General features: G+C 50.8%; 8 protein-coding genes across 8 annotated transcripts; 3 read left to right on the forward strand and 5 right to left on the reverse strand.

Annotated features, from left to right (window-relative positions):
• Positions 1-1,841, forward strand: CORC01_08160 (polysaccharide deacetylase; the record flags this gene model as incomplete). The annotated part of the gene is made up of 5 exons (XM_022619794.1): positions 1-275; positions 335-572; positions 623-718; positions 769-917; positions 974-1,841. The coding sequence occupies 5 exons, from the start codon at positions 1-3 to the stop codon at positions 1,839-1,841; spliced, it is 1,626 nt and encodes a 541-aa protein (XP_022473718.1).
• A 1,238-nt stretch (positions 1,842-3,079) lies between these two features.
• Positions 3,080-4,404, reverse strand: CORC01_08161 (uncharacterized protein; the record flags this gene model as incomplete). The annotated part of the gene is made up of 2 exons (XM_022619795.1): positions 3,080-3,256; positions 3,325-4,404. 2 exons carry the CDS (start codon positions 4,402-4,404, stop codon positions 3,080-3,082), a joined length of 1,257 nt encoding a protein of 418 aa, XP_022473719.1.
• Positions 4,405-6,552: 2,148 nt separating this feature from the next.
• Positions 6,553-7,539, reverse strand: CORC01_08162 (acyl-CoA thioesterase II; the record flags this gene model as incomplete). The annotated part of the gene is made up of 1 exon (XM_022619796.1): positions 6,553-7,539. The coding sequence occupies one exon, from the start codon at positions 7,537-7,539 to the stop codon at positions 6,553-6,555; it is 987 nt and encodes a 328-aa protein (XP_022473720.1).
• Positions 7,540-9,348: 1,809 nt separating this feature from the next.
• CORC01_08163 (transmembrane amino acid transporter) lies at positions 9,349-10,868 on the reverse strand (the record flags this gene model as incomplete). Its single annotated transcript, XM_022619797.1, has 2 exons — positions 9,349-9,405; positions 9,462-10,868. 2 exons carry the CDS (start codon positions 10,866-10,868, stop codon positions 9,349-9,351), a joined length of 1,464 nt encoding a protein of 487 aa, XP_022473721.1.
• Positions 10,869-12,971: 2,103 nt separating this feature from the next.
• CORC01_08164 (major facilitator superfamily transporter) lies at positions 12,972-14,780 on the reverse strand (the record flags this gene model as incomplete). The annotated part of the gene is made up of 2 exons (XM_022619798.1): positions 12,972-14,085; positions 14,152-14,780. The coding sequence occupies 2 exons, from the start codon at positions 14,778-14,780 to the stop codon at positions 12,972-12,974; spliced, it is 1,743 nt and encodes a 580-aa protein (XP_022473722.1).
• A 3,207-nt stretch (positions 14,781-17,987) lies between these two features.
• Positions 17,988-21,805, forward strand: CORC01_08165 (copper amine oxidase; the record flags this gene model as incomplete). Its single annotated transcript, XM_022619799.1, has 6 exons — positions 17,988-18,451; positions 18,501-18,833; positions 19,493-19,799; positions 19,866-20,073; positions 20,128-20,493; positions 20,556-21,805. 6 exons carry the CDS (start codon positions 17,988-17,990, stop codon positions 21,803-21,805), a joined length of 2,928 nt encoding a protein of 975 aa, XP_022473723.1.
• A 1,454-nt stretch (positions 21,806-23,259) lies between these two features.
• CORC01_08166 (acyltransferase) lies at positions 23,260-24,817 on the forward strand (the record flags this gene model as incomplete). Its single annotated transcript, XM_022619800.1, has 2 exons — positions 23,260-23,637; positions 23,699-24,817. The coding sequence occupies 2 exons, from the start codon at positions 23,260-23,262 to the stop codon at positions 24,815-24,817; spliced, it is 1,497 nt and encodes a 498-aa protein (XP_022473724.1).
• Positions 24,818-27,240: 2,423 nt separating this feature from the next.
• On the reverse strand, positions 27,241-27,869 carry CORC01_08167 (uncharacterized protein; the record flags this gene model as incomplete). Its single annotated transcript, XM_022619801.1, has 2 exons — positions 27,241-27,414; positions 27,516-27,869. Coding segments are annotated over 2 exons (528 nt in total), but the record flags the coding sequence as incomplete, so codon positions are not given.
• Between the last annotated feature and the right edge of the window lie 68 nt (positions 27,870-27,937).

Below are 27,937 nucleotides of genomic sequence, written 5' to 3' on the forward strand. Positions count from 1 at the left end.
ATGCATATCACCACTCTCGCTTTTGCCGCCACCTTGGGCTTGGCTGTTGCCCACGGTACCCACGGGGGTGATGAGTTGCCCGTCCCAAACATCATGGCTGGAAGACGGGCATTGCAGGATTTCACTGCAGCTCGCCGGGCGGTTCAGCGCCGTGCTGATCATGTTGAGCCGGTACCTGAGGCCTCAGAGTTGGAGAAGCGCCAGTCTGTCGGCCGCTGCGGCCCTGATTATGACAACCAGGTCTGCGACAATGGCTATTGTTGTTCGAGTGCTGGGTAAGTCGTTGTTCACGCATGATGTAGCCAAAGCTCTGGCGAATCTGACAATGTGACAGGTGGTGTGGTCAAGGCTATCTATACTGCTCGGCTCCCTCCTGTATGATCGAGTATGGTCCGGCATGCGATGCCAACATCCGCCCCGATGGACCAGACACGACGAATGTTCCCCGTACCAAGATTGGCTCTGTCCCTTATGGTCAGGCCATCTACCACTGCGAGCACTATGGTGATATCGCTTTGACTTTCGACGACGGCCCTTATATCTACACCGAGGATCTGCTGAACAAGCTGAAGGTATGTCTTCAACACGTGACTGTCAACGAGCCGTGCTGACTTGCATGCAGGCGTACAACGCCAAGGCAACCTTCTACATTACCGGTAACAACCTGGGCAAGGGCAAGATAAATGACCCAACCACCAACTGGCCTGCTCTTATCAGGGTTTGTCTGCACTTGTACTTCAGCCTTGAGCAATGACTAATCTCTAATAGCGCATGATTGCCGAGGGCCACCAGGTTGCCAGCCACACCTGGTCTCACCAGAGGCTCACTACAGTGAGCGCCGCGAAGTTTCGCAACCAGATGATTTACAACGAGATCGCCTTTGCCGACCTGCTGGGTTACTTCCCTACGTACATGAGGTATGCCCATTACCATCACAGACACGTATGACGCGCCTTTGCCTAACCAACTGTAGACCCCCTTATTCGGCCTGTGATGCTACCTGCGAGGGCTACCTCAATGACTTGGGTTATCACATCACCTACTTCAACCTCGATACCGAGGGCTATCTCCACGATAGCGCCGACCTCATTCAAGACTCCAAAGACATTTGGGATGACAGCGTTGAGGGCAAGGACAGCGCTACCACCAAGTGGCTTCAAATCGAGCACGACCCCGTCTATCAGACCGTCTACAACCTGACAGACCACATGCTCGAGTCCCTCTTCCGCAACGGCTTCAAGTCCGTGACCGTCGGTGACTGCCTCAACGACCCCCAAGAGAACTGGTACCGCTCCGTCGGTGACGCCCCGCCGTCCAGCAGCACCACCACCCCCGTGGCCACAGGGACTGCCACTTCTTCGAGCATTGCAACCCCTACCGGTAGTCTCCCTGCTTCCACTGACGGCCGCTGCGGTGCCAATTTTGGTAGCACGACGTGCTTCACCGAGCCCGGTGCCACCTGCTGCTCCGCCGCTGGCTGGTGTGGGAACACGGCCGACCACTGCGGCGCGGCATGCCAGCCTCTCTACGGAAACTGCCAGATATCCGGAGCATCGAGTTCACCTGTTCCCGTCAGTTTCGAGGCGTCGTCGTCGTCGTCGTCTGCAACCACTGCTACCGTCCCCACGCCGTCCGGGACCAGCTCCGCGGCCGGCACTACTGGCACGGCGACTCCGCCTCTGAGCACCAACGGCCGCTGCGGCACCACCCAGGGCGGCACCACCTGCATCAGTGAACCCGGCGCGACGTGCTGTTCGCAGTATGGCTGGTGCGGTGCCACGACAGATCACTGCGGTAGTGGTTGCCAGGCTGGTTTCGGTACTTGCGGCGCATCGAACTGATTTGTGTCCAGCTTTTATGGCTACTTTTCTATTTCTCTCTGCATCCTGGAACTTTAGACTTCTTCTGTCCCCTCTGATCGACGAGTTGAGGATCAGTTCTTAGTGTGTAATAGGTTAATGGGAGCGATGAGCTACCAACGGATCGTTCCTGTAGTTATTGGCGTTCAGGCCCTGGTGGATAATGAAATTGGATTGCATAGTAATAGGTGATTAATGACACGGAGCTCTGTTCGGGTATCAATTTAAGATGAATGCAATGAAGGAAGTAAATACAGTACAATCGTATGACTCAATGTTCTGCTTGTTGGTAGGGATTTCTCTGCTCATAATCTGCTCGGAAGGAGTTGGGTCAGCCAACATCTGCCAGACAGACCGTTTCTCTACACTACCTACATATACACAGTCATGGCCACCAGGCTATCTTCTCTTACATCACATGCTGTAGGGAATGCTGCAGTCTTTCTATTCGCGTGGGTTTGTACACAGTGTCAAAATACCTTGTCGACGTGTTGCGACGATCTTCTCAATTATCTTCCGCAGGCTACTGTGTTGTCACGGAAACTATTTGTGGACTCCGGCCGCTGGTGGGCTTGTTGTACGTCTCATGCGTGACATAATTGCTGAGAGCCAGCTTAGCTGCCTAGTACAAGAAACTCTCCTTGGTGTCTGGACCGTCCACAAACTTCTGCTGCCCGCGGTGAACACCTCCGATGAAGCCGGGCCGATGTGGGTCCACCGCGGATCTTCCGGGGTGCCAGGTTGCCCGGAGGTAGTGCCAGAATGGCACGCAGGCAGCAATCCAAGCTTACCGCTGAAGGAAGCCCTTGTTATAGAGAGCCTCTCTTGGGGAGTCAAGCTTTATAGTACTCTTGTTCATGTAATGTATTCGTATTTAGGAAGAGGAAAGAAGAGAAAACTTCGTAAACTCTAAAGCACCTCGGCCACGTTTCATTCTGTAGCCGAGACCTCATTTTGTGGGCTTGGCAGCCCTTTCGGTAAGACGAACCAGAGAGTGTTCACCCAAATGAGATGAAACTAGAATCTGAATCATCTCACATTCCTTTTATGCTCCGCCTTATTTGGATACAGTCAAGCATCCTTTCAAGATTCGAAATTTGTCGACGTAAGTCTTGTTGGGTTCAATCAAGGGCAAGCTCTCGAAAATCTACCATTGGGCACAGATTCATAATCTCCCACGGTACCCTTTGCTTCGCCAACATGTTCTACTCAACACAATCTTAAAAGATCTCGATCATCGGCTGTGTTACAGCGAAAGAGTCTTTTGCTGGTGAAAATTGACCGCGTTTTTGGACAGAAACAGTCAGCTTGCTCTGGATATCCTCTTTGCGCTCGGCTCCAATTGCTCTCATCAGGTCCTCGCCAAAGTGAATGTATGTAAACGTCTCAAGCTTGTTCTTTTGGCAATTCTTGCAATTAGCAATGACCCAGCGAGGTCGAGAATGGCGTCACGATCAATCTCTACTTCTCTCCCGTCAGGAAGCTTAGCAGAGGTGCGGATGACAAAAGATCCCTCATGGTCTTTGGTGCTAATGCCGCTGACGCGGGCAACGGCGAGGAGTGGAAGTTCAGGATCACCAAGAACCGGTCCGCTGGTCGGAAGATCGAGGGAGCCCTCGCCATACCCATAGCCCAGCTGGGTGATATTGGTGATGTCGTCTGAGGTGTAGAACATAGGTTCACTGACACTGCCTGACTTCAAAAAGGGTGCAAGAGGACTGATCATCCCCAGCTTGCTTCCCGGAGGTAGGACGGGGCTCCCTGCGCTGAGCGTTCCCGCCGTGATATCATACTCCACTGATAAGCTACCCGCCTGGGTAAGGTCATGCTTGACTTGCCACGTCCAGAAGACATAATCGATGAAGGCATGGTGTAGGAAGAAGATGGGATCGAAACTGGCGGTTTCATTCTCGCCCATGTCACCGTGAGCGCCCTCGATGGGCTTGGCCTTATCTTCCCCACCTTGGTAGAAGCCTCCGATGGCGAGGTGCACAGCATTGTGAGGGTCTTCGAGCGATGTGTGGAACTTGAACGGAGCCTTGTTCTGCAATGTGCCTCTCATTTTGTGAAGCCACTCGCCCCTGGAAGCCTTGTTCGAGAACAGAGTGTAGTCTGGAGCATCGAGGCTGACCTTGTACCTAGCAACGACGGATACAGTGTCCGGAATCGGCGTTGGAGACGCTTTATTTCCAAGTTGAACTTTCCCATTCAGCCACACTGCGATATTGCCGTTCAATATGCTGGGATGGTTGGCTGGATCATTGGTAGATTTATCCCCATTCAAATCAGCAACACCCGCAAGCGGGTACCGAGCCGTCTGTGAACCCGTCGACTTGCTGTATCGCTGAGCATCGGATGGCTTCTCATGATTGTCTGCGACTCCCTTTTGGAACTTGTAGGAGTAAAGAGGGTTGGTGTTATCTCCATCCAGATCGAAAGTGGGATTGGTCAGGATCCAGGGAAGAGGCGGGTTCTGGTCAAAGGGCCGACACTCGTTCAGAAATGGTAGAGCGAGATCTGGGGCATCGGGAACCGCTCGACGCATGGCTTCTTCAAGTCGGAGGAGGTAGGCTCGATGCTAAGTAGGGAACAACACGGTTTGATGTTGACAGTAGCCTCCACGCCAGTCATCATAAGTCGATCCCCCGGGGTAGGGATTCTCTTTCATCCAAGGCTCGCCATGGTAGCCAGCGATGGTGAAGAAAGAGTCTTCGTCACTAGGGTCAAGTTGCTGGAGCCTCCGGAAAGCTCTGATGATGTTCTCCAGTGTTATGCAATCCTAGCCAGAAGTGTAGCCGTCGCACACATTTTGGAGAGAAGGACGGACTATCGACATTGCGATCGTGTATCAAGGTAATGATTGGGTAGAAGTGGATGAAAGTTACTAATTCAGGCAACAGATTGCATGTTCTGATATTTTGAACTCAATCTAATGAGGAAGAATCGGCGGTTTGATACATTTCTCAACCTGCAACGTTACCTAATCCCCCTGTGTGCTATTAGTATTGGGTAAAAGAGGCCGTAGACAAGATATACCGCCTCGAAAAGCCGACGAAGGAGTGCGGGAATACGATCTCGATAGTCTTTCAGGGAGAAGAGACATGCAAAACCACGTAGCCGCCAATGAAGTCCCCAAAGGTGTATTTTGATAAGCGTTTGATCATCCAGGCCGGTTGGATGCCCACTCTTGTCTCACCTAGATCAGGTCTTTTATCCATCAATGAAGAGACATCCTATACCATTAGCAGCTTCGCTGTTTCTGTGCGACATTCAACACCCCGCAAGGAGTTGTTTACATGTGATCGTATGTCGATCAACAACTACACGTAACTCCCAAGGCCCACAGATGCAGGCGTCCAGCCGATCGGTTTTGGTTACAATGCCAGCTGTTCGTGGAAGGAAAACGGCCGTGTATCATAAGCAAGCAGAGCACGGGCGGTGTAGTCTCGTGGAGCAAGCCGACTGTGTCATTCAGGAATCAGCCTTCAGTAACTTGTTGACGACAGTGACGACAATGTCGGCCGAGAAGCAATAAATCACGAGGCACAAGCTTGCAAAAAGCATATCGAGTCTCAGAATATCCGACTAAGGCAACAGAGAATTGCCAAAGCTCGCTCTCAATATGGGCATATCTTGCTTACACTGCTGCTGGAAGGAACTCAAGCTTCATTCGTCAACGCCGGGAAAAAATTATCGACATCTCCAATTAGTTCGCCGCTATTCACCGCTGGTATCCAGCCGATGATCGGGGTTTATCAAATAGATTACTGGAAATGATTGCCGGTTTCATTGAACGATAACTTGAACGTTGCGTTCCCAAGTGTGCCGAAGTTGCACACATTGCGGGCGCAAACCTCTACGCTTGATTGTCTCACCACTCTGTTTCCGTCACGCCAGACAGCTGTCTCCGTTCACTGCTCCCATCAGACTGGACTAGGATCAGGAAACGATTATAGTAGGAGCGGGGAAATAGACAAGACAATGACATAAAGTCTCCTGATATCGGTCTCACTAATTGTCTCACTAGAACAAACTGGTGTATGTTCAGGCCAGTAGATTGTGGAGGATCAGGATTAGAAATAGTAAGAGTTTTCCCTACTTGTGTTGCTATCCATCTAGATGCGCAATAAACATTTATATTTGAAGACAAGACCAACGACATTCGTGCTTTGAGGTCAATGCCAGAACAGAATCAGGCTTCAAACAATTGAAATCCGAGACACAGAACCACTCAGAAGTGCGAACCTCAATTACCTAGCAAAAGCTCAGCGGTTTGGAATAAGCCTTACATCCGAAAGCTGCTCTCGACGGATCATCCCAACATCAACTTCATTGTGTTCGGCACGAAGACGAACTTCTAGGTGATACCAAGGATATGCACGTGATTCTGTACCAAAGGAAGTTGCAAATTCTGGTGTTCGGCGTCTGAACAAGTAGAAAACAAAGTAGTTGTAGCCTTTCAGCGATGCATTGTGGGATTTTTACTGGAGTATTGGGTCTTATCCAAGTTATTATATTGTAACGATTCTGCTCCAGATCTTCTAAAAGTAATATCCTCGCCATCTAATTCTCTCTCCTCTTAAATTTCGCACTAATCAAATCTCATTGAAAAAAAAACCGCTTCGTCACACCACGCAAACTCGCAAAATATCACGTCTGCCTCCTCCTCCGAACAGCTCAATACAAAGAGCCTTTAAAGAGCCGCTTGAGCAGTTTTCTTGAGAGGTCGCATGATGCACTGCTGGTTCATGGTAGCGACCATGTTTCCTTGCTGATCCCAAAGCCGGGCTTCGGTGTAGGTTCGGCCGTCGTTTCCGGCGATGGTCTTCATCTCTCTAAGGTGCCATTTATCCAGGTCGATGTCTCCGGTGAAGAATCTCAACGCAAAGTCAAGGGAGGAGCACGGGCCAGCGTCGTCTAGAAACTTGTTGCTGTGGGTCAGAGGGATGAAGGACAAAGCTGCGTCCAGAATGAATCCTAGTCCAGAGAACCGATCCTGGAGGCGCTCCAGGGGATGTCGGCTGCGGAACCAATCGGCAGACGTCTTTGATGTCAAGTCGAGGCTTTCTTGGGGTGTTTTGATAGTCTTGGCCATGCCGTAGAGGTTATTTGGTGAAACTGTCTCCGGGACCCCGCGGGTCTCGAAGAAGCGGCTGTTGAAACCAAAGGTGGCCAGGAATAGGTTTCCCAGCTTTTCTGTCACAACGCCCCTCCGCACTTTGTCCTTGATTGCCTCTTGTGTTGTAAGACATTTATCAGGCGGTGAATAGCTCATTGACGGCGGCGCAGAGTATACCAAAAGAGAAGCCTCCTCTTTCACTTGGAAATCGGCCAGCATAATCATGCACAGCCTGGACTTGCCATCGTCTTGGTCTTGGCTGATCTCAACCAGTCTGGTGGCGAACGTTCTCGTGTCGCGAACTCTCCGGACGGCACATTTGAGCTTGCGGTCTGTCAACGCTGGGCCAAGGTAGTTACCCGTTGCTGAATAGAGCAGGTACTTGGATGACACAGTGCTGCATGCCGCTTGAACGCTGATACTGATGGTACAACCTCCGTACGCAATATTTGCCGCGTTTCCCATGCGGGCGGGATTGACGCGACTGATAAAGTGGTCTGATCCCAAGTCATCTACCGCGACTTGCTCCTGTAAGGTGCTGGCCAGAGAAGAGTGGGACATGTTGAATAGTACTGCTTGAGCCGTCGTATCGTATATGTTTGCTATGACTCACCCGAAGTTTGGATGATAATGCGACGCTGGACGCTGGTTTTGATTGATTAGATGTTCAGTAATCAATCATGTCGGCTCTGCATCTGTGCCTGTCGTCGTGTTGCTAAAGTAGTTGCTGCTTGGTCGTGTTGGTGCGCCCGCCTCCAACGCCGCTGACAACCGAGGTTGGCGTCTTGAGGAATGTGAAGGTGGGGCAAATCGTGGCCTTGGTCTCAGGCGCTTAATTGATTGGCAGTCACTAGCATGAGGTAGTTGACATGGATTCTATCAGATAGTTCAATGCCAAGATCATGATGGGCTGTGAAGTGATAAAGATATTACTAGGAGGTTCTTCTCCCTCGCATAGACAATTTGCACGAAGATTTTGATGAGCGGTTATGCTATCATACGAATTGAATCAGTGAAAGCTTGGAGCCCGATGCTATGAGTACAGTCTCGAAACTCAGTACGTATGTGGAGAAACGACAAGAATACTGCACCACGGCAGTATGTGGGGCCGAGAAGGTTCGTGTCCATGACCTGATGTGCCTTTAAGTTTTCGGCGCTGTACTAGGGATTACGCGAGTAACTTCCGAGCTTTGGTGTTATATGCCGGAGTATGCTGGAATCATAACAGGTCAGTTCGACTCTATTGTGCAGCCTTCAAGCAAAAAGTAGTGACCGGCATGCATCAGGATAATCTCCATCTGCAACGCTCCGTGCTCTCTCCAAGAAAATGCTCCAAGTTTCAGAAACTTTGCGCAAGCATCCATGCTGAGTGGGGGATGATTTCGGGCCGTTCAGTAGTCTAAGACAACGGAGTACAGTCGAAGCGTCTCCCCCAAAACCCCACAGAGATGTATGTCGCAGAAACGCCGCCGTTAGTATGGGCAGTACTAACGTCAACTGTAGTCCTTCAACAATGTGATTTCTTCTAACGACAGCACCATGATCTCCGAATAGGGCCGAACAGGATGATCAATTGAAGGAGGGGAAGTTTGTGGTTGTGTAATGATCCAGGCCTGGTACACTCGCCGACAGAGCGAGCAGGAGCCTGTGACAAACTAGGAGTATCACGATGTTTATACAAGACCAATTCTATGAAGTAGAACCCACTTGTACAAAGCGAGCTGATTTCCAAAGATTCAACGGCTTTCCTCGCAAATTTTCCCGATTTGTAGGTCGGGCTTTTCTCTCTTGGACCTTGATCCTGCAAGGAGCTCTCTTCCTGGGTTAGAGTTCAGACGGGGACTTTAAGGTTACGAACCTCACATACTCGGCAGGGATCTTTCTTAGCCAGTGATCTGAAATTTGAGAAACCTTTCCTTATCCTACTGTCAGCATGTACGGTTAGACAACGACTGTGTTGAATCGGCGCATGCCTAGGCTGCTGTGCCTATTTATACACTTGTCCGATTGCCAGCAGTCATGTTCAGATGCCCAAGATTTATCTTGACTCTCCCGGATTTCGGCTCAAAGATGCACTTGAATGCTTGGTCTCTCCAAGTACGGCGGTAAATTACGACGAAGATTTTTGGCAGTCCAAAACCTGCCCAGACTTGAGCCATTTCATCTTTGAGGTATGACCGCAGAGCCCTTTACTCCCCTGATAGCCTCACGATATTACCTCGAACGTAAGAGAACACCTGGCAACTGAATTAGTGTTTCATTATTTTAAATGCAGTTGTGGAAACGGACTACGCCGTGGGTATCTCGTATTGGAGTCATTGAAGACTTCTCATGACTAATTACTAATTATATACAGCACTGTTCCATATCCTAAGACGAACGGCAGGCAAAGGGCTTATGAGCGCTTCCAGAGCTTGTCTCATCAATCTTTTTTGATATTAGCTTTTGAACGGAAGACAATACAATGAGGCGGTAGAACTTACAATATCGACAATGGTCGAATAGGTGCCGGCGACCAATGTAATAGCTCCGACGATGAAGGCCAAGATACTGCCAAGGCTGATAAGGATGTTCTCGCGTGCAAACCACTTGCCCTTGCAGAGGAGGGAGAACCACATAATGGCAGGGATGTAAAACGAGAATCCAGAAACAAACAAAGCCGAAGCCAGCGAGAGCAGGTCGGAGAAGATGGGAATAGCCTCGGCGATCACCCACGCGATGATAGTAAACACAACCACGAGGACGATCCAGCTGGCCCAACCCATGGGGGTGTTGATGTACTTCAAGTGGGAGTTCTTGTACATGCGGCCGTGGATATACCGAAGGGCCACAGTCGAGTTAATCGAACCGGAGATGAAAATCACCGGAAGGGCGACTCCAAAGGCAATCTTTGAGATGAGGGGTCCAGCAGAGAGGAGGGCGGGAGATTGAACCGAGGGACCAATGAACGCATAGCATAGGGCGCCAGTAAGGGTATAGATGGCGATCTGGATGACGCCAGAGGCCCAGATAGACTTCATGTAATCGGTAGGCGTGTGCATCTCGTCCATGAAAGAAAACTGACCGATGGCGAAACTGAAGGCGAAAATGATGTTGCTGACAGCAACAAAGGCCTCGGAGAATGTCACACCCTCCTTGGGCCAAACAGACCACTCAATGCCAGAAAGACCGCCGGGACCCTTGTTGGCCTGGATGCCGGTGGCGATGACCGTGATTCCGATGGCAGCCAGGATGGAGACGAAGTCGATGTAACCAAGAATGGCCACCTCAGTGAACGAGGGTGGGATAGCCAGAATCAGAAGAATGATGGCTGACACGGCCGAGAAGACGATGGAGCAGACGTGGCCGCCGTTGATATCGACGAGCGCAATGCTTCCAGTCAAGGCGTGAGAACCAACAACCATGACAAGCTCGAGAACGAGGGCAGCTCCGAAAATCTCGTATCCGATGCGTCCGTAGCGGCCAAAGAGAAGTCTTCCAGCTTCCGCATAGTTGGCGACGTGCGGGTAGGCCAGCTTGACCTGGCCAACGAGGTAACTGGTGAAGATCGAGAGCATTCCGATGGTGATCGTGAGGAAAACGCCGGGGAACATTCCGAGGGTGTGGTAGGCGGAAGGCAAGCTGAGAGCACCGAGGGCGACAGCCTCGACAATGGTGACAATCGCCAAGCGCTTCCAGCCCAGACGGTGGAAATGGGCGCTGCCCTGAGCCGCAATCTGCTTCAGGCGATCATTGTTCATCTCCTCGCTCGTCTCACCGAGCATGGTGTGGTCGTTCATCTCAGGCCAAGGATTAGGGGGCTGAACCATCTCGGCATCAGCACCGTCCTCCTTGTGCTTGGAACCCTTGTTGTTGCCGTAGTTGGCCGCGTTGGAGATGGCGTCTGTCATGGTGAGAGAAGACGTATTTCGACCGTGGCAAAGCTGAAGGATCGTTGGGTTGATGGGAGGGAAGAAGCCAACTGAGAAAGGAGGGCTCGAGGAGGCGAAAAAGGCACGACGCGTCTGTCATTCTTGACTTTTAAACGATCATCGCACAGGCGCGAGTCAGATGGATTCAGGGTCCACATGGTGGTAGACGGACTGGATTCATGCATGACAGAGGTTGTCGCCAGTTCGATAGCCCGGTGAAAGCCGGGCCACCTCCACAGAATGATCTCACCCCCATGGGCGGGAAAGATAACGGATCGCCCTGCAACACGGGGAATGCATTTCTGAGTTGATAAGATCTAATTGTTTTTTGTCATTACTGTCAAATAGCCCCGTCAGCTCTGGATTGCTAAGTCCCAAAGTGGACGTTCTTCGGCCAGTCTTGACATTGACATTGCGTAGGGCGCAGTGAGGAAGTTTTGATGTCGTAAAAGAAGCTTTCCATGGCATGTTAGAGCCGCGCTAGGAGATCCGCTAGGTGGTCCTGGATGGAGCCTTTCTCGATTCAGAAACATAAGCGAGGAGCTTTTATGTAAAAGATGGAGACCGTTGCGGCTCGGCTCCCAAGAGATTCAGATGAATGCAAGAATTTTCTTCTAGCAAAGCCGAGTAAAAACCGCCGCTAGCCACCGCGTCAACATAACTTCGCCCGTCCAGACTTTTGCCTGTCACGGAGCCTGTCCGGAGGTCCAAGCGGGGCCGTATTACGTCCGTGAAACCTCTCTATTGGGCGGACTATGCCGGATTGTACGTTTTTATTCAAGGGCTGGACTTATTAAAAGGTGGATTTTGTTGCCTCTGGGGTATGCCAAGTGACAGACAAACTTGCTGGCCGGTAGACGGAGATAACGACTTGTAATTTCTCATGGTTAAAAAACCACAGAATGCCAGTCGAACAACAAGCAAGAGTTTCGACTTTCGAGGCACGATCTCAACACCAAATTCGTGTCTGATGTAATGTCTCAACCTTGCGCATATCTCTTCACTTCCCGTTGAGATTGAAGGGTAATAGCTCCAGGCTTTAACCTTCCTGTTTCATGGGGCGAAATTCTCCCCGATCTTGGTTCCTGCATCTTGGGTTTAATAGAAGGTGGGCTTGGTCTAGAGTTTGACTCTGGACACCCCACCGGCCATCAATGGATCTCAAGGCGTTCCATTGGAATCGGCTTTTCCCAGTACCCTCCACGTGGCGTCTGAAGCTAGGCAGGTTTGTCTCGCTGTCTGTATGGATACATTTTGTCGGAGTTGCTTAAGCGAAGTTGTCTGAGTAGAGAACCAGAGATGCCCACTAGAAGCCTTAATCTTTACTCAGACCCTCTTTGCAATCAAGTTGTCCTCCAAAATTGGTAAGGCTTTGAACTTTATTACCGCCTCAAATTTCGCCAGCATATCGCCTAGAAGACAGGGCATTATCATCAATCCTGCGATTTGGGGACCGGGGGCAGTGAGCCTCCAGCGGAATCATCCAAGTCCTGGTAGTAAAGAACTAGATCTGATGATGATTAGATTCAAAATAGTCCCCTAAAGTACTCGTTTTATTGCAAGCCCTTCTACCTACATGTGCCGACAACTTAGAAAGAACTTGTCCTCTGGGCTTAGTGCTAGGTATGTGAGGTACTAGGAAGACGGTTGTCAACGTGGTCGCGACTTTTTATCGGCACAAGCTGGCCTGTACAGCTTGCCACGCGGACCATCTTCTAGATACCTTGACTTGGAGAGACAGAAGGCAATCTCAGTGAGGGTTTTTGCCGAGTAGCTCAACTCGATGTCCTCAGAGAAGCAATCCGATACTTGAACATTTAGTGGTCACTGAATTCAATCTCTTACCGAAGCCTTCGGCGTCTGTAGTGTGACATGAGCAAAAGGTGGTGGCGCGGGAGGGGAGTAAATGAGCGGATGGTTACTTGAAACTTTTGTTGACCAGGTACTATGCTTTAGAAGGAGTAACGCGGGTAGAGGAAACGTTCTATTTCTATTCAATGCAAGAGGCGGAGGCTTCCTGCAGTCTCTAGTGCTAGGCTTTCTACTAGGCACCATGTACCTTATGTTGACTCCCGATAACTACTAAATGGCGTTTCCTTCTCTCACTACGTAAAGTAATGACCAGTTGATGAGAGAAACAAGCGCAATGCCCCAGAATGGCGCGCCAACAAAGTTGTTGCTGAGTCCCCAGCCTAGAACGGTCCCTCCTATGGTAGGCCCAAGCATGCGAGCTGCAGCTGAAGTGCTCGATGCAACACCATGCACAGTGGCTAGTAGAGCAGGGTGCGGAGCAGAATCGTTGACCAGCATGATCGTTGCCGGTCCAACAAACGTTCTTGACATGACTTGTGCACTCAAGATGGCAGACAAACAGGGCCACAAGAACGGACTCTCGTTCGACAGCAGCGCGAGGTAGGGAAGCGAGCAGTACGCCAGCGCACTGAATGGCAGAAATGTGCGGTAGGACTGCAGCACGCCGAGCCTGCTACTGATCCAGGGGAATAAGAGGATTTGAAGTGGAAGACCGACAGCCCCAATGACTGTGTTGGCAAAACCAACCTTTTGAGATGACAAACCAAGACCACCCGTGAACCGAAATGGGAGTTGAGCATTGGTGTTGTCTGATTGGGGGGCTGGCAGCATAACGAACAGTATGGAGTTGAAGGCGGAGACGTGGAGAGCTGAGGAAAAGTTCTGTGCCAACGTCAAGATAACGTTGCGCGTACAGATAGCACGTAGAGGCGCTCGGTCTTTGCCTTCCTCCACTGGCTTGCTTGATGAAGATTGGTCCTCGACATCTCCTGCTTCGGCCACGAGCTGCCCCGGCTCATTTCCGTTGCCAATGAGATGATAGTCACTGGGCGGGGTTTCCATTCTGAAGACCTTTCGCAATAGGAAACGCCCAAGGTCCCGGCCGCGGTCTCGGCGATGACGCCGGAGCGGGTGTGTTTCGTCCAGCCCGAGAACTACTCCCAGGGCTGCAATCATCAAGATGCTTGAGCAAACGAAGTTGGTCAGAGCGTAAGGGAATCGCTCCATCCACTCGACGCCGTCTTTTCCACCGAAAAAGGAGCCCGGCCCAAAGATTGAGGGGAGAGATGCAATGGGGTCGGCAAGAAATCCACCAAGAAGAGGACCGATAATGACGCCTACGTTGAAGCACATTGGGAGTAGTAGAAAAGCGCGAGATCGGTACCTGTTCTGTATTAGTAACTCTCGGATGGGATTTCAAGAGAAAAGAGCAAACCAGGATTGCACGTACCTTTTGTCTTCGACAATCTCAGAAATCATGGTCCGAAGAACGCCTACGTTGCCATTCAGTGCTCCAGCGAGAACACGAAAAAACACCACAGAGGCATAGGAAGTAGATAAACCCATTCCAATTGCCGATACACAGGTTCCCAGCAAGCCCACGAGGAGTACTCGCTTTCGACCGAACAGAGGACTGTCAGCCACATGACCCCACAGCATGCCAGTGACACCCTGGGCGGCGGCGAATGAGGCGGTGAGAAGACCGGCTTGTCTTGCAATTGCCGAGTCTGGTAGAGTAGGACTGAGCCACCTCAATTGGTAGAAAAGATACGATGTCAGTGACCGCTCAGCAAGAGGTTCGGCAAGACGTGCAAAGACGACCATGCCCAGCTGCCACTTTTTTGGCATTGACATCCAGGACACCGGTTGTTGGGGTGCATCTGTCTCAGCGACAAGACTCAAATCGGGAGTCTGATATGAAGGAACGGCCATGTTGGAGTGACTGGCTTTGAGCAGCGGTGTCTCCTCGTTGACAACTACGTTGTCATCTTGTAGTTGGCCTCGGCTGTCGCGTCTTCCTCGCGAGCTTGTCGTTGAATGAGGGCTCTTTGGGGCCGCAAAATCGTCCATCTTCGCCATTTTTATGTTGGGTACTTTAGACAACGAAACAATCTTCAACAGAGAAAATGCCAATGCAAAGGAAATGCAAGCCGGGCTTCTGGACCAAACTTTTCTTCTGCCGTCTCAATCGAGGTTAGCCTCAACCTCGGCTTGCCCACATCAAGAAGCGCACATCAGACATTAGAAAGTCCCGCACGTTGCATGCACTTTTTCGTTGGCTCCCACTTACATGATAGATCAATTGCTGTCAATGACGCCGCAGTTAATGAATGGGCGTGAGATTTTCAAACGTACGTGATTGACGAATGTTGACCGCGAATCGTTCTTGGCTCGCTCGCTCGCTCGAGCCGAGCGGGTTTATGTCGTATTGCCGAGGAACCATGAAACCTTGTTCTAGGCTGTGATTCGTCAGCTCTAACATCGCATCGTTTGAACAAATGTTAAAGAAGATGAGAGAGAAGAACAAGAACAAGAAAAGAAATAATAGCTCTGCGTCTTCGGCTGATTTCAGCTAATTTCGGTCAATAATTACATGAATTCATCGTTTTCCTTGTATCCTCAGCTACCTCAAACTACACGGTTTTCTACTTATGGAACCCAATTACCCTCGTCAAGATCTGATAACGTCTGGCCTACCCAGAATGTCATTCAAGGCCAACGCCCGCGATTTTGACTTCTGGAATCTCCCAGTGCCCTCGCAATAACAAGGACGCTAGAACTGCATCAAATCTACATGTGAGGAATTTTGCGCACGCAGCATGAAATTGCTAATTGGCGCGGCGGACTTCCACTTCTTGCGCCGCCGCTACTCACTTTAGGCCATGCAGAGGACATAGTTTTCCGGTGAAAGCTTTTTGGTTTGTTTTGCCACCTTTTTCGGCCCCTTCGAGACTCATCATGTTTCCAGTTTGGCAGGCCAGCCTTGTAAACACTAGATATAGCTCCTGCAGGTTCATGAATCATAGTGTTTCTACGACCTTGGTTTAGGAGACTGTGAATCTAATCTGATTAATTAGATGCGCCTGCATCGGGCTACATAGATAATATCTAATCGATCTCATTCAACAGCCAGTCGCCGATCTTTCCGGCTACACGAAGCTTTCGACTTCCAGCGCGGGGTCCTTTGGCACAAACCGTACATGCTGCAAACCTGACTGCCATGATCCACGGTCCACCGCGGCATCGCTGAGCTAGGTTGTGAAGAAATTGTCTCGACGATACTGATTCGAGTTATGTAGGTGTAGGCCGCGTTCATATTCGGGACGGAAGCTTTATAAAGAAGTCTCCGACACAAATGACTTGATCAGCTTTGGAGTCCGGCACGGCTGAGGACAGCTCCACAAGACGGGCATGGAGTCGCCGTAGACAACGGAAGCATCATCTCTATCGGAGGAGAAAGCCGGGATAAACCGGATCAAAAGAATCAATGTAAAAGTTCATCATGCCAACCAATTGGTGTGTCCCCTGACGCGAGGAACGCAAGCTGGGGAGCCTTCCACGGGGCTTTTCTCTTCGGATGTAATGTCGGCTTGAAAGCGAGTGGAAACAATCGACCGGTGTATTGGGCTGGAGCAACCCGCTGCTGTCTTACCCTGAGCAAGCAGCACAGCAAGCCGTGAACAGGTACCCAAACTGCATGGAGGTTGATCAATCTGTCTATCAGCAAAGACTGTGACGTTTCTCTGTCTAACTTCCCCATCTCGTTCATCATTGGTCTCGCCTTCTTCATCGTAGAAGATTACACCATAGAGATCGCTTGCAAAGATCTCCGAATTTCATTTTTGGGATCTTTTGCCTTGCTTCAAAAATAAGACCTGCAAAAGAAACCGAGCATTACCGAAGGTAGAGTTTACAGTGGGTGTCTCAGATGGTTTAATCAGCTGTGAGTAGCACACAAGCCACGATACCTTCAATATGAAAACTTGTGAGCAACCTTGGGTAAGTCTTGTTTGATTTCTGAAATTTGCACAATAGGAAAAATAATCTTATAGACTTACTATTCAATCAGCTAAATATACATTCTACAGTCACATCGGCAACGACCAGATCAGATAGTGAACAGGGAAACAACATTGAAACTAGCAGTCGCCCACAAGGCACTTTTAGCACCAGCCAGGAACTGCAAGAATCGCTGTGCTCTACCTGAACTTGTATCCTGCGTCGGATTTGCTCTGCAGCGATATAAATCGCCGAGGCCACGGCGATATGCGGCTTCTATCACCGTCTCTCTCTTTTTCCTTTTTTTTTTTTTTTTTTAACCCCCCACCCTTTCTCTTCTCTTCTCTATTTCCAAGCTCGGTCCAGTCATGGTTGTCAGTGGATATCGAGCTGACTGCGTCTTTGTAGAGCATTTGACTGGCCATGGGTTTCATGGACCCGTAATGGTAGGGAAGGCGATTTTTTCTTGGTGAATGTAATTGACACTCCCAGAAAACAAAGGCAGAATCGAACCAGAGTCACCACCCCTACCCCCCCTCTGGAAGCCCCAGTTTCAAAGTGAGGGACAAACCTGGGGTCGACCAGGGCCGCGTCTTGGCTTCCTGATGCGGTTTAGTGTAAATCGCACAATCTGCCGGCCTCCCGATCCGCCGGGTCTCCCGTTTGATAAGAAAAGCCCCCGCCTCCATACCAACTCTCACCTCCACATCCGTCACCCGGACCAAACTTCACGCAAACAACGCACATCAGAAGCACCTGCCGTTAACCAACAATGTTCCATCGGTCATGCCAGACGCGTCCCACGCCTCCAATTCGTGCTGGACTTGCCGGCAGAAGCGGGCCAAGTGTGACAGACTCCTCCCAACATGTCTTCGCTGCTCCTCCTTGAAGCTTCGGTGCCAGGGATATGACCGGCCGAAGAAGTTAGTCTGGACCAATAGTGTGGCCAGCAGAGGAAAGATGATGGGGAAAGTCACATTTGGTACAGATCAAGAGCACAGAGACGATCTAATAACAAAAGCACCTCGTCCGTCGAACGCCTGCGCAGTGGGCCACACCCAGGAGACTTCGCCTGAACCACTGCCGTCTTCGCTTGATTTATCATGGTCTCTCGTCGATCCTGACCTGCAAGACTTGTCTCTTGATTGCCGGAAGTATATACGCTACTGTAGGTTGCGACCCATACCAAATCATCCCAATGCGCTAACCCAGGATGTTTCAGTTGATATGGAAATGTCCAAGGAATGTGTGGTTTATCAGACATCTAGCAATCCCTTCTTAGCCCTCATGCCGCTCATGCCCAGGAGCCACGCTTTGTCCCATGCCATGATTGCGATATCGGCCTTTCATTACTCTCACCGACTGGTCATCAACCAGATGCACGTTCCTTGTGCGGAAAGTAGCCTTCTTGATGTTGACAATACTTCACTATGGCATCTGTCACAGGGACATGACTGGCAATTAAGCCAACCAAACTTTTCACCCTCGCTGCGAACGGCCCTGGCGCATAAGCAAAAGGCCCTGCACTATCTAAAGTCAGAGATACAAGATGACAACGTCACAAACAATGATGCCGCGGTAGCAGCCATAGTCCTCTTTGTCTGTATGGATGTGGTAGAGTTCGGTAGTCGGGGGTGGGAACATCATCTCGGAGGTGCTGGTGAAATCCTCCAGGAACGGAGAGCCTATCTCCAGAATCACAATCTCGGATATAACCATTGGCTGGAGTATTTCGACACAGCATACACGACGTAAGGGCATTCTCCAAACCTTGTTGCCCGCCGCTGATTTCACTAATAGATTTGGGATCATGGGCGCAACACTAGCACCGGCAAAGGGCCCTTTCTCACGTCAAATAGCGTCCCTAGATCCGTCTCTCCTGAGGACCTTGCGACAGTCCGAAGACCAGACTTGGGTCGGCTGTCCTGCAGAGTTGCTGTATCTAGTTTCGGTCATCAACTCTTTGCGGTCACCCTCGCCGACCAGTCCTGGGGCGGAGCAACTTAAAGCCATAGAGTCGTGTCAAAGTCTCGAGAATTTCTCGCCATCAGCTTGGGCAAAGGATTTCCCAGACCCTGAACACCACATGTCGCGCTTGCACCTTGCACATGCCTACAAGGCGGCAGTCGAAGTGTATGCTTCTCATGTTATCGGATCACTGCCTGGTCAAGAGCATCTCTCAAGCCCATATCTCGACGAGGCAACCCGATCCGCCATACTCCACATGCTATCAATTTCAGCCCAGGACTTCCATGTGAAAAGCCTGGTGTGGCCGGCCTTTGTAATTGGAGCAGAAATTCAAGCGGCCGACCTCAAGAATATGGTTCGGGAAATCTTCAGAAATATTTGGGTGTCCTCGTGTTGTTACAATGTAAGGAACGCAATCGAGATGCTGGAAAGGATTTGGGCTCGAGATGGCCGGGAGAGAATGGCAAAGCCCTGGCTCAACTATCTCTGGGAACTGGAGGATAGCTGGTTATTCCTCTAGCTCTAATATTGTATCAAAGGACATTAGACAAAGTTGAAGTACCGGAACCCGAGGGCATACATGCCGACAGGGATGTACTTGGTGATAAGAAGCGATGGCAAGATGCCGTGACAGCATGAGGAGAAGCTGCAGGACGCTTATACCCGGATGGGACATGCGGGCCAAGCGCCACCCCTAAAATGTGGATCACTTGCGCCGAACTTGCGTCGCAAGGACGGGGTCCGATAAGGACGAGACTTCCGCCGCGGTTTGAGGCCAGCAACGACGGCCAACATCCACCCCAGATCCTATAAAGACTTCTCAGTTCCCCTACCATTTACAAAATCACCTTGAGACTCTTCATCAACAGACCTGTGTACACCAGCAACGCAACTCTCTTTAGCATGCCAGTCCCACATCCCCTCTGTCCCCTCTCGGGTGCGGAGATTCAAGCCGCGGCACAGTTGATCCAAACTGCTTGGCCAGAATCTGTTTCTCTTCGATTCAAGGTGGTGACTCTCAGTGAGCCCGCTAAAGGAGAATTGGTGCCTTATCTGGCCGCAAAGGACAAGGGACTGTCCGCTACTCCTCTTGACCGCAGGGCGTTCCTTGCGTACTACATTCGGGGAACGGTACGATAGATACACAGATTTTGCTGATCACTGTTGCAAGACTGATGCTGACAAGCCCCGGTGAAGGACCTCTTCCACGAAGCGATAGTCAATTTGACAAGTGGAAATGTTGAGAGCAACCTCAAGCTCGGGGCCAATGTTCACGGTAACGTTGACTACAATGAGGCTCAGTTGGTTGAGAAGATCGCTCTCGAGGACCCCAAAGTCCTTGCTGAGGTCAAGAAGCTCGAGCTTCCTGAAGGCACAGTCGTCTGCGCCGACCCTTGGATCTACGGTGTGTGCCCAAACCAAGCGCTTGTAGACATTTGATGTTACTAACGATCTTCAGGGTCTGATGGTGTGAACGATGATGCACGTCTGTATCAAGTGTTTCTCTACATGAGAGACCCAAACAACTCATCCGAGCCCGACTCCAATCATTATGCTTTTCCCTTACCAATTTTGCCTGTGGTAGAGTGCAACGAGTACAAGATTATCCGCATTGACATTCTCCCAACTGGCGCGGACAACACAATCAAGCCTTTGAGTCCGTACAAGCCCAAGCCAGCAAACGAGTATATTCCGGAAGCCCAAACCCTCCGAAAGGACCTGAAGCCTCTCCAGATTGTCCAGCCCGAGGGGCCAAGCTTCACCGTCACGCCTGTTGGAGAAACAGGGAACGTGCTCGAGTGGCAGAAGTGGACTTTCTTTATCGGTAAGCCAAGAATAGAGAAAGAATGACATCTTCAGAACGAGTAGTTAACACCGAGTGTTTAGGTTTCAATCAGCGCGAAGGAATGGTGCTATACAATGTCAAGTATGATGGCCGTCCGCTATTCTACAGATTATCACTCTCAGAGATGAGTGTGCCGTACGGGGACCCGCGCCATCCCTTCCACAAGAAAGCTGCCTTCGACTTGGGTGATGCTGGTGCTGGAGCCACTGCCAACAACCTGCAGTTAGGCTGTGACTGTCTGGGAAGCATTCAATATCTCAGTGGCGTTATCTCTGACGATCGCGGTCAGCCTGAGTCCAGAGACAATTGTATCTGCATCCACGAGCAAGATGCAGGCATTGGCTGGAAGCATACCAACTACCGCACTGGACGTGCCGCGCTCGTGAGATCTCGCGAGCTTGTGCTTCAGAGCATCATTACAGTCTCTAATTACGAGTACATCTTGATGTTCCTGTTTAACCAAGCCGGCGAGGTTACTTACGAAGTTCGAGCCACTGGTATCCTTTCAACACAACCCATCGACCACGAGTTGGACAAGATCGGCACGTCTTTTGGCACCGTTGTTCACCCCGGTGTCCTCGCGGGACACCATCAGCACATCTTCTCCCTGCGAGTCGACCCCATGATTGATGGACATACCAACCAGCTAGTATACTCGGAAGCTCACAAGATGCCGCGCGACCCCAGTTGGAACCCTCATGGCACGGGCTACGAAGTCGTCGACAAGGTCGTGGACAAAACCTCGGGCCTGGATCTTGACTTCGACGTCAACCGCACATTCAAAATCACCAACCCAAACTCCCTCAACCCCATCAACGGAAAGCCGGTAGCTTACAAGATCATGGCTCCGCCTTTCCAGAAGCTCATGAGCGACAATGACAGCTTCAACTACAAGCGCGCTGAGTTTGCAGACCACAACATCTACGTCACAACACACCGCGACAGGGAGCTTTACGCCGGCGGTTGGTATACCAATCAGTCTCGTGGAGGAACCGGTGTCAGGGGGTGGTCTGAGCGGAATGAGATATTGACTGCGCAGTCTGACATTGTGGTTTGGGTGCAGTTTGGTATCAACCATGTTCCGAGAATTGAAGATTTCCCAGTCATGCCGGTTGAGATTCTCAAGGTTCATCTGAAGCCGGTCAACTTCTTTGACAAGAACCCGGCGTTGGACGTGCCTCCTAGTGAGCAGAGCTTCAACAAGAGCACTTTGGTAGAGTCCAGCAAAGAGGGGAAGAAGGAAAGCGACGGCTGCGGCTGTGAAGCCCCTGCTCCGCCGTCAAAGCTATAGCCATCTTAGATCTTAGCCCTATATCCATACATTCCTATCCAGCCTACTGCTTTTCAGCAGAAATATCGACTTTCCGGCAGAACTTTTCCACCGAAATTTGTTCCTTGTGGAATAGTAAAGGTCTCAGTGATTATCTATAATTGGATGAACAGACCGTGTTCGCCACGTGAGGCATGTACCTTGGGACGCGGTATAACGCCACTGCATACCGGATATAATGAGACCACCTCTCTATGATTGGTACACCGTACGGGCTGTTGTTTTGGCATTTCAGTCTATGACGTCTTATGGATACAGGCAATGGCGAGATCCGTCGGAGCGTTTGCAAAGACGCTTCCAAAGTTGCGTGTGGAATCATGACTCGCGGCTGAAATTCTTCTAGCTAGGCCTCGGAAACGGGGAAGTTGGTCTAAGTGGCTGGTTGGCTAGATGAATTATCTTATGTCTGTGATGGAATTGACATCGAACTTGAGCTTGTCCTAGTCTTGGTCATGGAATAAGCTTAAGCACACGGGGCTTCAGTTTTCGAGGAATCAACATCCCGTAGGCTAGTGGGGGTAAAGAAGAACGGTACAGCAGATGTTCCCGAGGGTTCTCGACTCCTCGGGCCGAGTATGGAGGTTTTAATGAGATCATGAAACGCCCTCCATCTTGACAGCCAATCTCCTCGCGCCGGCTTGGTAGGGGTCAAATTCGTGTAACAAACACGTTCACATGGAATGTCTTGCGATGGATTGACCCGAATTTGTGTAACGTTCGGCTAACCCCATCAGTATGGAGATCTCCCTGTCCACCTGATCTAAGTGCTCATGTCTCACAACTCGAAAAGTACGGTGGGATGGTTGGCCTCACGCAACCAATAGAGCAAGCTTGACATGTCATTCGCTTGCAATTAGTCTGATTTACATACCCGGAAAGTAAACACTTGGTTTTCATTTCTTTTTCAACTTGGCCCGTTGTGTTGTGGGCAGAATATGGTTGTTTCGTAATATGACATCTAGTTTTGAACACAGCGGATCGCGAGCCTGAACGTGATCGGTGCTACCTGAAAAGCCCAATAATCCTGTTGAAGCTTGAATGGCGTCGCGCCTGACTGAGACAAAATCAGATTTGCCTGGGCTTACTTGGGAATTCTAATATAATCTGTGACCTCTTCTTAATTGCTTCGCGTTGATGAAGCGCGTTACGAGTCTGATGCGATTCCTCATCCTACCTAATTCGCCATTTTCTCCCTTTGAATTCCGCTTACTCTTTTCTCTTGCCTCAAATTCTTATTTCCACAGCAAGTCTGCTAGTGATCATATATCGTAGCCTCACCTCTAAGCTATAAACCTGTCAAGCTGTTCAATCGAAAGACACACATCGATACAAACTCTCAGGGATATCTTCCAACTCAAGCCACCTCTTCGCCAGTTCTTCTTTCTTTTGAATCCTTGTGATCAACCCAGCTCGAGATGCTGGAACAAGGCGAGCTTGAAACGGCCCATTCCAAGGAGTCGGCCCACACCGTGCATGGCTGGTTCCCAGGAGAGCAGTCGATTGAGGCCTACGACGCATTGCTCGAAGACGAGGAAGCAGATGTATCGGCAGACTATTCAGACTTGTCGTACGAAGAAGAAAAACCTATCGAGTACACGAGACGCAGTTACTTCCGGTGGCCCCATGTGGATGTACGACGCATCTTCTGGGCCTCGGTGCCATCGTTCCTGGCCCACGCATTCGGGCATGGGGACGAAGATTCGATAGTCCCTGATTCCACCGCAACATCGTATCTGAACGGCCTCCGTGGCATCGCGGCGATTATCGTTGTTATCATGCACAACACTGATGATGTGAGTACGCCCCCCTCCCCGGTTTCGTTTGTGAAAAGACAGCTGACAAGCTTGCGTGCAGTTCCCATTCATCCATCGTGGCTGGGGCGAGACCGAGGTCGACCACTACATCATACAGCTTCCCTTCTTCCGACTGATCCACTGTGGAATCTTCAGCGTCTGCATCTTCTTCGTCATTAGCGGCTTTGCACTCACATATGGTCCATTGAAGAAGGCTCACAGTGGACAAGTTGAAACCTCCGTTGGGACCCTTCCATCAAGCGTTTTCCGCCGCCCGATCCGACTATTTCTCCCAGTTGTCCCCGTCATTTTCGTGACCCTGGCCTTGAAAACATTCGGACTGTACTATAATGTCTACAGCAGGGGTGTCGAGGGGCCTCCAGCCACTGGCATTTGGGGACACCTCGCCATGGCTTGGAAGACGCTGATGATCATCGTCACCCAAAGTACTACCGGCTCCATCCTTCCTCAGGCCTGGACACTCTCGGTCGAGTACAAAGGATCGCTCCTCGTTTTCCTGTGCTGCTTGGCCCTGGGAAGGGTGTCTCCCCTGGTCCGGCTATCCGTGGTGATGACGCTTTTTGTCTGGTTCTGGACCCTCGGCGCAGACGGGAATATGTGGCAGCCCTGCCTGTTCCTCTGGGGCATGATCCTCGCCGACGTCCGGCACGTGCGGGACAAGCTACCGAACCTGACGGGCTCACTTGACAGAGCTGCTGCGGCTAGCTGGTGGCCGGTCTTTGTGTTCGCGATCTTCTTGGGCGGGTACCCAATCAACGGCAACACCTTCGCGGCCACGGGATACTGGTGGCTCGCCTACATCCCCGTATTTGGCCAGGATCCGGCACGCAGCTTCCCGAGTGTTGCTGCCATGATATTGGTAACCGCCCTGGAAAACCTGCCCCTGTTGCAACGCGGCTTGAACGCGCGTTGGGTGTTGTATCTGGGTGAGATCAGCTACGGAGTGTACCTGGTCCACTGGGCTGCTGAGAGGTGCTTCCTCACCATGGGTCTCAAGTACAAGATGCTAAACGCCGGGTATTCTATTGGGGTCGCTTGGACTCTCACTTTCGTCTTGGGTTTGGTACTCTCCGTATGGTTCGGAGACGTGCATTGGAGAATGGTGGACCAAAAGTCCGTTCGGTTCGCACGCTGGTTGACCAAGACGTTGGGGGTGTAGAGCAGGAGCATTCATTTTCATGTTCAAATCACAATTTACTAGTATTGTTGATTTTTGTTTGTGGAGATTAGTTTGGCAGAACGTACATGAACATTCTCACAGCCTCTGTTGTAAATCTTGGTTCATGATTCCACATCCGCTCGTCAATCATTCGAGAGCCAATTTGGCTCAAGTTACAGTTCGTCCAGAAACATAAATTCGAAAGTCAACACTTGCTTGACTGCGGTCGACGTGAGGTGGTGGACCCAAGGGCTGCTCCAAAGGGACGCGAAGCTGGATCAACGCCTGCTTGTCATTCGCTACTATGCGTCGACATGCTTATCGGGGTGTATCGTCGCAAAGTGTTCGTCATCGGTTGCACCAACACTGGAATATCTTAAGACATGATTCTATCGTGAGGTATCCGTGAAGGTCGCAGATACTGCTGATGATGACGTACAAGAGCATCTTCTCGAAGTTCTCGATGAGGATGTAGACTAGAGACCATGGGCTACTGACAGCGTGGCCCTCACCCATGATGAAGCCGAAAAATATAATTGTTGGTATTCGCGTCCGTGGGGCAACGATACGTTTGGAATGGTGAAACATTCAAATTGTTGATATAGACTGCTTGAGGTAGAAGTGGTGATTTTACACGGGGAGTTCAGGGGGCGTCTTCGTACGCTGGCGGAACGTGTCTCTGACGATCTTCGAGTAGCTGAGTGCTGAGATTGAGGGTTGTGATACTCTCCGCAGCACAGAAATCCTGCTGTTGTTAGAGCTAGACGGTCTGGTCGTTCCTAGGGGAAAGATTGGCCAGGAAGTGGCTGGAGAATGTTCCTTATGTAGATCGTATACCCTTGCTTGTCTGCGATGGTGGAAGTCCAGCAATCGCGCTGTTAAAGCGTCAGCTGGTGCGCCACGAATGACCCTCCTAACTTTCTGCTTGGCCCAGACCAAACGCTTTCCGAACACCATGTCCGCCAAGTTGCGCTTCACCTCATAGTAGAGGAAAATCTCTGGATTCATGAGACAGACCGGATTCCCGGCCTTCCTTGCGGACTCTGGACGCCTCTCCTTTTGACTTCGGGAAGCAGTGGCTCTGCTCTCTCAGTCAGGCAGCTTCCTAATAGGGGGAAGGATATACCTTGGATCAGATATGCTGTTGTACGACGTCGAGAGATTGAGCTTGCCCACTTCCAGCCTGAGGACACTGTCGCCTTGGTTACAGCCATCTCTGAGTACGCATGACAATGATGTGTGCCAGCTCCCCAGCCTCGAATGTCTTCCCGCTGTTGGTAGACTTGGAATTGATGGTGGTATACAGAAGGATTGATAGTCCCTTCTGCCTTGGCCGCATGCTGGAGGAAGAATAAAGCGCAACCGTACTAGATTTACTGCTGGGTGTCAAAGATGAGGCTGCTGTTCGCAGAGGGTCCTTTGCAACTCCTCTAGATTTGCAACCCAAGACTCCCAAACGTGCCGCAAGGTCCCTGTCATAATTCTGAACTTCTGGACGAAGGCGTTGACGGCCGGGACCGGAACTCTGGAGGAGGGCATGTGGCGGCGAGCTTTGATCCCTTGAGTCGCAGTTATGAGAGGTAGGTAGTCTATGAACGACTCTGTGACCCGCCTGTTCGAGGTCGCCCACAAGAAAGTGGTAGGTGACATCGTCCTGAATGGTGACATGTTGTCAGATATGGCGGAGAAACGCCCCATATCGAGTGCGAGTGCTGGAGTCGATAGTGATATGCTCTCCAAGATGCGCGAGGCTCCATACATTGCTGGGTGTTGCGCAGGGTGTATTGTGCTTCCCGCTCCATATTAAGAAGCTATACAAGCGGTCATAATCGTTGCTATGAGTCTGGCTCTTCATCCACGGTTAATACCAGGACCCAGGGCTTGAAATGCTGCCGAAAGACATATATTCCGAGTGGGCTTGCTGAGGAAATCAAACCGCTGCGAAGTACAGTTGAAGTGGTGCGTTCTCCTAAAGTAGTTCGCGGAAAGAGGCGACATCATTTTGAACGCATCTGAGGATCGTCGAATTCAATGCAGGAAATGTAAATATTTGGTTAAGCCTTTCCTGTTTCTTGTCTTCTCGCTGGGCGACAGAGGCTAGCTGAGCGAGAGCAGTGACCGGCGCAGACACAGCCTGTCTTCGAAGTCACAGACTCCGTACTCCCAGAACTCGTATGGCTGCGAGCCTCGGCCGGTACCACCGAACCTTCTAGCCGGACGATCGCGCCATCTCTGTTCTTCGAGTTGGGCGTTCGGACATTGGAAAGAGAAAAAAGAATAAATCTCCAGATTGATAACATGGCCGTAGATGCGGCAATCTTTTGAACATCGCGAATTAGAGTAGACGGCACAGAGAAGAACCTCATACAAAGGGAGATTCAGTGGCGATATGAATAAGTACTTTGGGGGTGGTTTCCGGCCCCCTACGACGAGAAAGCTGTCGGGCTGACGAAGGCCAGGTTGGAAGCGTTGAGTACGTGGCAGTCGATTGCGTGGCGGACATCGCGGATGCCACCAACCCTGGAAGACTTGGACGTGCCATTGCATTCAATAACATAGGCGTGGACGATGCCGCGTATTAACCTGTAGGCGGTGAACTAAAGCCCTTAGGAAGGCTTTGCTCTTCGTCAGGCTAGGGTGCTGTGGCAGAGAGATAGTATGCAGGCCATGTGTCACGCCCTGTGGGATGATATCTTACAACTTGCTGACGTCGGCTCGGTGATGATGAGAGCTGGTTGCATGAGGGCCCGGGGTGCGTTTCTACGCCGTCGCCATCTGTATCGAGCGCCGAGATTGCTGCTTGAATCGCTTGGAAAGATGGGGTCAACTTCACATTTGGTAGCGACGTGATCATGGGTTTGCAGTCGACATTCGGAACCTCTGTGGAGCCGACCCAGCAGACTGACATGAAGGCGTTCGTCTTCTTCTTGATGCTTGGGAGGGTGTGAGACATTGCGGCGAGTATATGCCACAAATCCCGGGGTTGGGAGAGCCAGGACGTTACGATGGTGCTGGGGATTGACACAGGCTTTCCAGAAGCGAGGAACGTCCTCCTGTATTAAACATTATGGTTCCCAAATGATGTTTTTCTCCGTGTTCTTCTACAAATAATGAAAAACG

This window comes from Colletotrichum orchidophilum, assembly GCF_001831195.1.
Source record: "Colletotrichum orchidophilum strain IMI 309357 chromosome Unknown Scaffold_68.1, whole genome shotgun sequence".
NCBI classification, from domain to species: domain Eukaryota; kingdom Fungi; phylum Ascomycota; class Sordariomycetes; order Glomerellales; family Glomerellaceae; genus Colletotrichum; species Colletotrichum orchidophilum.